The sequence below is a fragment of the Nilaparvata lugens genome, chromosome 2, assembly GCF_014356525.2.
Source record: "Nilaparvata lugens isolate BPH chromosome 2, ASM1435652v1, whole genome shotgun sequence".
NCBI classification, from domain to species: Eukaryota; Metazoa; Arthropoda; class Insecta; order Hemiptera; family Delphacidae; genus Nilaparvata; species Nilaparvata lugens.
Window position 1 is genome coordinate 57,672,170 of NC_052505.1, and position 12,218 is coordinate 57,684,387.

The following is a 12,218-nucleotide window of genomic DNA, read 5'->3' on the forward strand; positions in this document are numbered from 1 at the left end:
GTCAGTATTGTCATGATAGTTCGTATATCTTCTGTCTGTTCAAATCACTTTTTTTTATAAAAATTGAGAAGTTGTGGGAGTAATAGCAACCGTATTTGTACTGTATTTAGAATAATAACAACCTGAATATATTTTTATTGCGGGGTCGTGGAGATAACGAAATTATTGTTTTCCTCACAGTGGATTTAGATAAAATTCTTCTCACTTCTTATCGGGAGTTGGAATGTTATCTTTCACACTCTGCTGCTGCTCTACGTTGATTAATGGGATCTTTTCGTTCGGGCGTGGGAAATTTATAGATCAGAGGTTTTTGGCAGGAAGGTCAAAGTTCATTTATACGTTAAAATCAACGTGATTCTTGCTTGCACTGAAAGTTTTTCAACCTAACCTCGCACACACTAGTGAAATTCAAACGCCTGTCATGAATGTTTAGAAAATACAAAAGTCTCACCAATTGCGTCAGAGCACTACAAAATATACTTGAAGTCCACACACACTCGAATTGTCTTCGCCTCTAGCAACTTATATTAGTTATTAACCATTTATCAAGACACGACATTGACACCACTTCCACTAACAGATCAGGCCTGCCAACCTAAGTTGAGACAGCACAAGGTATTCTTAGTTTTTCTCTCCCAATCTGTGCTTCATTGTAAAAAGAATAAATAAAGAAATAAAATAAAGAATAAATAAAAGACAATAGTAGTTGAGACTATGATACAGTTGTGAGCATGTGCCTTTTCCGTATCCATCTCTGAAATAGACTGATGAACAAAGCAGCTGAGTGCCTTTAGAAAGACTTGAACCAGACTGACTAGACCTTAGACCAGTTATAGATTAGACACGCCCCATACTGAAAGTCGATGAAGCCAACATCTACTGCCATATCGCCCTATCGTGACGTCAGCATCGTATAGAAAAATTTTCTGTAGACTTTGTTTACATTGTTTTTCATGGCAGATTGTGTCTATTTCAGATGGAAGTAAATTATTGAAGATTATTATACATAGAAAAATAAGATCTATCTAATTTACAAACTCTACAGAAACGTTTTCTATCCGATGCTGACGTCACGATGGAGCGATATGGCAGTAGATGTTGGCTTCATCGACTTTCAGTATGAATATACAATGGGGCGTGTCTATTCTTTAACTGGTCTAAGGACTAGACAAAGCGAGCAGAGTAGTTGACGGCGCATGCGCTAGTTGTAGGTATGCGCAGTACAACGAACGAGTGACTCACGTTCCACGAAACCTGAGAACGAATCACAAACCGATCCACGCGTGCATATTTATTTCCTGGAATGTTCTGGGCTGGGTATAGTTTGCGGCGCACCATTGCTAGCAATGCTTCTACAAAACTTCCCACGGTGTGGATTGGAGTGGTGTGGATTAGCTTGGGTCCCTGAAATAATGGCGTGGCGGTTTTCGAGAAATTACTCTGATGGTTCTTTTGGGTAAGGAAGACACGACGTCCATGGATTGAAGCTCCCCAAGCAACTATACCATAAACTAAAAGGGGCTCAAAGTAACCATGGTAAGCCATGGTAACTACATTCTCATCCGACATCCTAACCAATTTGTGGAGAGTGTAAATAGCTGAATTCAATTTATTTATAAGGATCTCCACATGTGGTCTCCAGGTCAGGCACTGATCAATGAATACACCAAGAAACTTAGTGTTCCCCACCCGTTCAACATCAGCATCACACAATCTAAATTGAAGTGATATGTTTCCGCACTAGTCTACAAGCTCTCTGGCTCCTCAGATGTTATGATGAAATTTGAATAATCTGCAAAGAGTATAGTTTGTGCTAAAGAGACATTCGCAGGCAAGTCATTAATGAAAACATGGAAGAGCAATGGCCTCAAAATAGAACCTTGTGGCACTCCTTTCTTTCTTCACAGCCTGGAGTTGTGAGCGATGAGGATAGTTCTGAATCGATCCTGCTGAACCAAACTTGACAACTTGGAACCTACCTCTCAGATAAGACTGTATCAGGGGCAGGAAGTTTCCCCGGAAACCATAATAACTTAGCTTATCGAAGAGAATGTCATGACTGAGCATGTCAAATGCCATTTTTAAAACCACAAAGAAACCAGCTACCTTCTCGCCACCATCTAACGAATAGACCTCATCCAAAAGCATATATATGGCATCAACTGTTGCCTGATTTCTTCTAAATTCCAATTGATTTTTAATCATTGAAGTTGAAGTTGGTGTCTGTGAAGCTCATGTGTTTTCACATTAGCAGACTGAAAATCCATGAACACTACCATAAGAAAATGTGGTAGCTTATTATGTTTGTCAAGTAGATCAGAAATTCTTTGGAAAGCTCAAGGCTGCTCCTACATTGAATTTGATGTAGATCACCTGATCAAGGTCTGTCTATAGATACAGATCATGACACAATCCCGTGATGCATTGCAAAATTGCCATTTTGTGGGGTTCTAGTTCACCAATTTTCAAATTTATTTTTAACTGTTATCATTGTAGATTGAACATAATATGATGTGTTATTAGTAATTGGAATTGTAAAAATAATTCTCCCTACAGAAGAATTTTACAATCTACAGAATTTTCTTACAGGTGAACTTGAAACTGAATTGTTGATTTTTAGATTTAATTGATCGGGAACTTTAAACTCTTTCTGCAGTTGGCCTCGCATATTTCTGTCTTGTCCCATGAATGCCTTATGAATCATAATACTTAGGTTACAAAAATAAGAACAATTTTTAATAATAAATAAATGAATAATTAAAGCATTTATTATTGAAATTTCATTATTAAAAAATTGAAAACCTGAATTCACATATTATCTGAACTAGAATATTGTTTTTAAAATGCATAATGCATAATTTTGCTACGAGCAAAGTGAATTAGATTGGATTTTTAAATGTACCGCTATAAAGACCCCATGAAATGGCCTTTCCATAAGGAACACGAGTGTCATGACCTGTATATATAGACCTTGCACCTGATTAATCAATCTATCAATCACCAGGCCTGATATAGCTAAATAGATATAGTCCGCTCCAATGTAGTAGCAGCCTAATAAAGTGGCCTTTTTGTAAAGTGGCTACTTGGATTCAGTGGAATAATTTTTTAACAGCAAACCATTCTTGATTACTGTTCATAAAATTTGGGAGAAAAGCAGTTGTTGATTGATTGAGTACTTTATTTATGTAGATTACAATATATACTGGCTTATACACTTATATACAATAGCTTACAATACAGAAAAATTATAGATGAATTTACATAATATAGACTAAAAAAATAATTATTGAACTGTATATGATATGAAAAAGCAATTTGTAATATAGATAATATATTGTTATGCATCTTCATAAATTGGCGGAGCTTTGGATATATCAATGTCTATTTTTCGGAAAGAATATTAATAATATCCTCCCCACTCTATTAATAAACTACTACTCTCGCAAAAAATTCATTCAATAATATTTCAGGTAATTCTACAATCTAAACTCTAAATGATTATTTATGAGGGTGTTTCTTGAGGTTCTCTATCCAGTAAAAATAATTATAATAAATTGAAATATATTGTTGTTATTGCAAAAACTGATCGTTTTGATTTTAGATCTTGACAGGCAGCGGCGACTCGACATGTGCGCTGTGGGACGTGGAATCAGGTCAGCTGCTGCAGAGCTTCCATGGCCACGCCAGTGACGTCATGGCTCTCGATCTGGCACCATCCGAAACAGGAAACACTTTTGTGTCCGGGGTAGGTTACTTTCTTATTTACCGAATGCAGTGAGGTCTATGTTTTAACTTGGATTTTCTTTTGTCTGTATGAATGTATTTATGTAACGCATTTACGGCCAAACGCGTTGATAGAATTCTATGAGATTCGGCAGGAATATTCCTTTTTCAACTGCGCGTCGATGTATACACAAGGTTTTTTTTGAAATTCTGCATTTTAAAGATAATGAAAGGAAAAGGAATTTTCTCCATACTCCGATATTACTATATTTATCATCTACTCTGAAAATAGGATTAATCAGATTATAGAATTATTCATAATCATTCAGCTGACAAGTGGATTATTCAATGCATGCATTACACAGACGTCTGGAGAAGCCATGTCTATTTCTACAAGGTCTATATGGTTTCAATATTTTGTTTTGCATTCATGGAATTATGATGCGTGCTCATCAGTACCGTATCAATAATCTTAAATTTGAGAAAAGCAAATTTAATAGGTGATTAAAAATAAATAAAAAATAATTGAATGAACTTTATAATGCTGAAGAAATTATAATATTTTTTATTAAAAATATTAGTTTTTAAATAATATTTGAGAAATATTTTCATCAGATGGAAAAATTATCACGGAGCTGGATAAATATTATCATATGGAATACAAATTCGAACGTGAGCTGAGTTGGTTAGAATTCTAAATAAGTGAGCTTTTTGATAAGAGTAAATTATGATTCAAATGTGAACATTCCAAAGAATTACCGGTAAGTTATCATTATTATTATTATTATTATTATTATTATTAACCGCCCATGGAGGGGGCATGCGGATTCGTCAAAATTCAAGTCCATTATCGAAATATGACTATATTCTAATATGTTTTAACCTAACTTCCCAAACGTTGCTCATAATGAGCAATAAATTCCTCCCTTGAATATAGAGATATATCCAGTAACTCCCTCTTCAATTGAGCTCTAAACTCCCTACCTGTGAATTCCTTCAGAAGTCGTGGTAATATATTATATAATCTTATACCAGAGTTTTTTACACCTCGCTCATATAGAACCGTATGATGGGCATCATCCCTTAAGATTAATTATTTTGAGAAAAATATAAAACAGTTTTCAGTTTTCAAGATCAAACATTGCAGCAATGATAATGAATAACTATGAGGTACAGTTCAATATCTTGAGAGCATTTTTTCCAATAGGCTTTTATCATATGAAACCTAAGCATATATTTCGTTTACAAAGGTAATAATATATGACAATGTGGATCGTACTGTAAGATTAATGATTTGGACAGTGGTATCCACCATTTGTGACATATCGGAAAGTAAGCTTTTACAATTTTGAAACGTTAATAGAACACAATTTATACGTATCACCATTTGTAACCAATGTTGTATTTAAAAAAAAATATTGGGGGCTTCACCACTTCCCAGATGGGAAGAAAAAGTTACAAAGGAGATACATAGCTGATGATAGTAGAGCAGATATTTTTTTAATAAAAAGAAGAAATCATTCTATGAAATACAAAATGTATTGGTTTAAAATATTTAAAAAGAAATTAATTTGAAATTTATAAGTTAATAGTTATATAATTTAGGCTATGAAGAAAAGGAAATCAGATTATGAACGAACAAGTCTTAATTATCTTATATATAAAAGGAAGTTTCTATTTATTTCAAATTCATTAATTTTTGAAAACTATTTATTTAATGTTATGAGGATTTTCCTCTTAGTTAAAATTCTCTACATTTTACTTATTATTTTTAAATTCCTATAAAAAATAAAACAACATGACATGAAATTTTATAACTACTAATAAATTGAGTACGATACCAATCCCCTTTATGATGACCATCTTGCAGCTTTGGCTGGAAGGTGAGGTCTAGAGGAATGTCCAGGTTCTGGCCAGTCAAAGTCTTTGGGTGTTCAGAGGAGCGGCACAAGAGAGACTGACTCGAAAAAGTGGGAAAATCTATTATGAAAATGCCGGCTGGTGGGAGACTGAAAAGTTCCACCACTCTGAAGCTCTGCGATTTTTCATCCAATCATCCCAATTTGTCTTTCTGGTGTTCCTGATTTTATTATTGAAAATTGAAAGGAAAATAAATTTAAATTTTGATGTGCTTGAAGAGCTGTCAAAACCTATGGTTCATAAATTGACAACTCAAATCAAAAATAATTATTTTTTAAAGTAACTTGAAAAAATTGTTTAATTATATTGAATTTAATTGTTTCTGTTTCTAATAGGGAGGTAGCATAGCCACCTCTAATACATATATTAAATGTATTTAATAAATGTATTAGAGGTGGCTATGGAGGTAGTCATGTTATGAATATTATAATATGATTTCAAAACAAGATGTTTGCCCATGAATATGATAAGTAGGTCTATGTCAAAAAGTTTCAAAGTCATTTCAATTGTTTTATTCAGAGATACTAACTACAAATAAGTTGGACCTAATAGCTCCAAAACGGTTTAAAATATCAATGTGCAGTTTTCGCCATGCATTTTGTCTTGAAATTTTGCATCATAATCATGTAGAACATGAACTCATTCTCATTTGAAAAGTAACTTGGGTTCAAGAAGGCGGATCCATCAAGATGGAGGAACATCTGTTTGCATTATAATGTAGCGTTAGTATGCAATGAGCCTTGCAAGACCTGGCAATACATTGTCATTTGTGATGAAGTATCAATCAATCAATAAAGAACAAATTGTATGATAGGATTATGCTAGAATGATACTGTTTTGCTACTCTGTTAATTAACTCGAAAAATAAACAGAGCTCTAATGCACATCTATTAGAAGAAAAGTGAAGATTCAATTAGATGAATAATGTGAAGAAAACGTTCATAATCTTTACCATCTCTAAAATCCAGGGAGTTTATGATAGACTGTTAAACATATCACAGATATTTTGTAGGAAGACCGGTATCGCAGCAACTAGAACAGGTGACTTGTGGATGAGAAAACTGCGTGAGGTCTACTGTTCACCGAACTACCAGTTTATTCACTCAATAAATTAGAACCATACAACTTGCAGAAAAGTACCACAGTCTCAAGGCAAAAACGGTGATATTTTTCCAATACTGTATTATGATTCAAAAATAACCATAGTGGAATTTTTGGAAATTAGATTAAAACTTTAGTTAAACAGATGAATTATCTTGAACAAGTAACACATGTTTTCCCTAAAAGGTAGGCTAATTGAAGTATCAATCCTAAAAAGATGATAATGACGAACACCGTTACCAGTTACCATCATAGTGTCCTGCGACTTGAAACATAAATTATTAATATTACAGGAGATTAATTTAGTATGAATATTATTTTCTCGCTATAAATCATCTTGACTCATCAAAATTTATTATATATGATCTCGATGATGAATAATTTTTCGAATTAATTGGTAAAAATGATTTTTAATGTTACCGGTGAATCAAGCAAACTCTATTTTTTTACATTATTTTTTTCGCTCCTGTGGGTTGGGGGAGCTTTGAGGCGAACATCGTACTCAAGAATGTGTTGAAAACCAGAATACACCTACAGTATCCCTGCTTGTAGTAGGAGAGGGTCCCCCTTTCCAAAGCCCTTCTTCTCCTCCTTATTGGAACTTTTCATTTCTAGAACGGCACTTTTTCCATTGACTTAGCTTTGAGCCATTCTTTATTTATTTTTCTATCTGTCGGGCTTCCTTGGCCATATTCTTACTTTTTCTTAGGCCAACACGAGGAGTTATGTGGCCCGTGCTGATGGGTGGTACTTTTATATGGTGTCTCTAACGGTGCCTGCAGGGTACCAGGCGCCCTCCTGTAGTATTCAGCCTTGCCTGGACATGCGGGGCTCTGTCTGAGTTGACTCCACTTCCTTAGCTATTCGTGGGAACCACATGAACAAACCAAACCCCAAAGCAATTCCAGAAGTTGCCTTGTCTTCAAACCCACTGCTCCATCAGGGCAGTTTCGGAGAAACTCCATGCACAAATATAGGTCAAGAGGGTGAGTCGAGGGTGACCAGGTGCCCTAGAGGCAATTTGGTGACCCCTCCTTTAGCGGAAGGACCTACAAAAAGGCCAGGAGTGGAACTCACGTAGGTCACGAGTTTGTGGGTGGAGAGGCCAAAACTCATCACTGCTCAAAGAAAGGCGGCCATTCAGGCAAAACTTCTTGGGAGAGGTGAGGCTTTTGACCCGGCAAAGTTTCGGAGAGGCAAAAGAAAAACCCAAGAGACCAGAGATGGGTGAAACTGCAGGCACAAATGTGGGTCAAGAGGCTGAGTCAAGGGTAGCCAGGCGCCCTAGAGGTAACTTGGCAACCCCTTCCTCAGCGGAAGGACCTTTCAAAAAGGTCAGAAGTGGAACTCACGTAGGACACGAGGCCCAATCAGTCTGAAGAGTCTGCCAAGCATATCACACTGGATTGCGACAAGCAACCAGGTGTTGAATGGGATGTTAGCATAGGGAAAAACTTGGTTTTTGTAAAGGTTCAACTGGTTCTTGTAAAGGACACAGGTTTTGGTTTGCCTAACTAACATACTACTCTTGGGAACACAATAAGCTTTGGTTGACGTGTGGGGTTCTTTGAACCTTTGGATATCCGTTCCTTCAAAAATAATAATAAAAGTATTTTCTACTTATTTTTGGATTCATATAAAAATGCCATACATTCCAAATAAAATGTGTTCAATTCTCGAGGTATTTTGAGTTTCAAGAATTGAAAAATGGCGGATTTCGGGAAACATGAGAGAAACTGGTGTATTTTTAGTAAAGAAAACGTTTGAATGTTCAACTTCAAGTATGCCAGTATGTTATGTTATGTTTGATGGAACGGATTCAAGGATCCAAAGGTTCAAAGAACCTCACACGTCAACCAAAGCTTATTGTGTGTCCCAAGTACGTTAGTTGGGCAAACCAATACTTGTGTCCTTTACAAGATCCAGGAGTTTTCCCCCTTTATTTACATTTCATTCATCACCTGGTTGCTTGCAGCCAAACAGAGCCCTTCTCCTTGCAAAGTCTCATGAAATCCAGTGTGATAAGCTTGGCAGTCTCTTCAGACTGATTGGTCCTCGTGACCTACGTGAGTTCCACTCTTGACCTTTTTTTTAGGTACTTCCGCTGAGTGAGGGGTCGCCAAATTGCCTCAAGGGCACCTGGCCACCCTCGACTCAGCCTCTTGACCCACATTTGTGACTGAAGTTTCAAGTTTCATACGTCTCTGGTCTCTTGGGTTTCTCTTTTTGCCCCTACAAAACTTTGCAAGGTCTGAAGCCTCACCTCTCCCAAGAAGTTTTGCCTGAATGGCCGCCCTCTTTGAGCAGTGGTGAGGTTTGGTCTCTTCACCCGCAAACTGCTCAGTTACTCTATTGCAGCCCCAGGCATTCATGCGGATTCTTGCTTTTCTGGACTTCTGAGAAGCTCATCCTCCCTCTTCATTTGGGATGGTGTTAATGAGCTCACGTCATTCATGTTGTGGCCTGTAGAAGTCTTCTCAATGTTGATTGGCCAACAGATGAAAAAAGAAAGAAAGAATGGCACGCAGCTAAGTCAATGGAAAAAGTGCCATTCTAGAAATGAAAAGTACAAAGCATACTATGAAGGAGAAGAAGGGCTTTGGAAAGGGGATCTCTTTTAGTCGCCTCCTATGATATGCAGGGATACTGTGGGTGTGTTCTGATTTTCAACAAACTCTTGAGTCCGATGTTCGACTCAAAGTTCCCCCAACTCACAGGGGGCAGTATACCAGTAAGGTGTTACTGGCTTATTTTTTTAGGGCAAGTTGTAAAGTCAATGTTGAAATTTATTAAAATCGATCAGCTTATTATATTTTAAAAATATGTAATGCTATATTATATACGGTATTTCTTTTTTTATTCAATTATCGTTGAAATTTATAAAATAATAATTTCATTTAAGAAATTGATAAACTAGTTCCAGTTGTAACACTAGTATCATTCTTAATCTCTAGTAAACACGAGTCTTCAAACTTTTTTTTGATAGTGAAGTCTAATGTAAGTAAAAGTTTGATTTTATATTTTGCAGAGCTGTGATAAAATGGTGCTAATATGGGACATGAGGACTGGCCAATGTGTTCAGTCATTCGAAGGACATCTATCTGACATCAACAGCGTCAAATTCCATCCCAGTGGAGATGCTGTAGCTACCGGGTCTGATGATTCAACTGTGAGTATTCAACTGTTTACTCATTTATTAATCCATTCATAAAATTACAAACTGATCATAATAATCATGATCGGGAGGGAACAAAAGGTTCCGCTCGAAATAGTTGAATATTTAAAAATGTCATTCATGGTAAAACAATAACATTGGTATCTTACAATAACAATTCTTTTGAGAGAGAATCAGAATAACTGAATTTTTAATCAGCAGCCATAATTTTCGCAAATATTTCTATCATTATGAAAATATCACTGTTTTGACTTTAGTTGTCTTTCATTTGCACACTCAAATTCATTGTATTCTTGCTACCCCTTATTTTCAAAGTTCTTTGCTGGCACTTATCATTATCACCCTCATCTTATCATTCTTAATTCAAATAAGACTGCATGCTCTTTTATCATCTTTATTGATAACACCTCTCCTTCATCACTTCATATCTCCATTTCCTCCATCACTTTCACCATCAAATTTATTGAGAAATGTTTTAGAAGTACTTTTCCAAGTATTTTTTTCTTTTCAAACATTAGTTTTAGTATATATATTTTTTTTGATTTGAATAGATTGTATATGAGTCTCATAGTTGTGTTAAGAAAGCATATTTGGGTTATTACCTGTTGTTTCCGTTGTAATATCATGAATAAATAAATAAATACGTAACAATTTTGTTTTTTTGTTACACTTTCAGAATAAGTAAATTTGGAAAATTATTCACTAAGAGAATTACAGTACAGTATTGTACAGTTTGTGATTCTAATTTCAACAAATAATATATAAAAAGCATAACAGACTTTCCTGCAAATTAGTGTCTCTTTCAATGTATGTGAATCCAGTCATCTTACTATCGAATTATGTTATTACCCATCATGTTATAATGCATTCATGATATGCAAATTCTGTACTTGAGTAATTATGAAATTTGTAATTAATGTTGTAGGTTATATATTAATGTATAGTTCTTTTCTCTTCAAATCTCGGCCTTACGTAATAAACTGAAACAATTTTTGCAGTGCCGTCTGTTTGATTTGAGAGCTGATAAGGAGGTAGCTGTCTACACAAAGGAAAGCATAATCTTTGGAGCCAATTCTGTCGATTTCTCAGTCAGTGGTGAGTGATAGCAATACTTTTAAGCAATGTTGTTAGAATGTATTCTAGGTACCTTGCTTTTAAGTATTTGGGACTGTTTACAATTTAGTTGTCCATCAATTCATGTATTTCCATGAAAGTACCCAAATAAATGCAAATGCTAAAGTCACACTAGATACCGTAGGCATTGCTTTTTAGAATCGTCTTGATTGGTCTCTACAGTCTGCTTGGCATAGTATGCTTCAAAATTGTTTACAGACATAAGACACAAAATGTTCATGAATTTGGTGCCTCTTTCAGAATTTTTTTTTGAAAATCAGAGCAATGAATTGCTGATATTAGTAGGCCTATACTGTGTTACAATGTAGTAAATTTCCGAAGTTCAATAATCAATTTATGATAGCCTATTTTAATGTTTAATGTTGTCTTTGTTTTTGCAGGTCGTCTACTATTTGCGGGCTACAACGACTACACAGTGAACGTGTGGGACTCGTTGAAGTGTGTCAGAGTGAATCTGCTCTATGGCCACGAAAACAGGGTCTCGTGTCTGCAGGTCTCGCCCGATGGAACTGCTCTCTCAACTGGTAGCTGGGATTCAACACTCAGGGTAAATATTCACTTATTTCGTATAAATGAACATCAATTATTCATATTCAACAAATGCTGAAAGTTGGAATCCGACACTAAGAGTCAACATGCTGTGGTGAAATTCATCTCAAAGTGTCACAATTAGTTGAACGGGAAACGTTGGTGTCAGGCAACAATCTATGTAAAACTAGTATGTCTTTAACACAATTATAAGAAGAAAATATAAAACCAAAAGCTATTTACAGTTATTTATGAATTTAATTCACAACTGACATTAGTGATGTTTTTTCATTCCTCCACTCTTCAAGCCTTTGTTGATTAATATGGCATTGTCGGTAATCCGACACAAGAAATCAACACAATCTTAGTACCGGGCTTCCGGCACTCTTTCACAATCTGGAAAAAATTCTGAAATACTTGTTTCATTCCTTGAAGAGTTCAAAATAATAGTTTTTCTTTCACAATCTGGAAAGATGTTTAGAATATTTGTTCCATTCCTTGAAGAGGTCAAAATATATTTTTTCTACAACTGCGCGTAAAAAAAGAATTTACATACTCAATTCTCCTCGTAAAACAGCTTATTTCTGAGGAGAATCTACTTTTTCGCTCGCTAACCATCCGCGCATGCGCAGAAGAG

At 35.5% G+C, this 12,218-nt stretch overlaps 1 protein-coding gene across 1 annotated transcript in view; it reads left to right on the forward strand.

Annotated features, from left to right (window-relative positions):
• The window catches only part of LOC111047799 (guanine nucleotide-binding protein subunit beta-5a), a 32,921-nt gene that overhangs the window by 19,307 nt on the left and 1,396 nt on the right, over window positions 1–12,218 (forward strand). Inside the window, exons 5-8 of the mRNA XM_022333645.2 lie at window positions 3,602–3,745; window positions 9,773–9,913; window positions 10,918–11,014; window positions 11,434–11,600. Of these exons, the coding sequence (XP_022189337.1) occupies window positions 3,602–3,745; window positions 9,773–9,913; window positions 10,918–11,014; window positions 11,434–11,600 (549 nt within the window). The remainder of the gene's footprint in view (window positions 1–3,601; window positions 3,746–9,772; window positions 9,914–10,917; window positions 11,015–11,433; window positions 11,601–12,218) is intronic.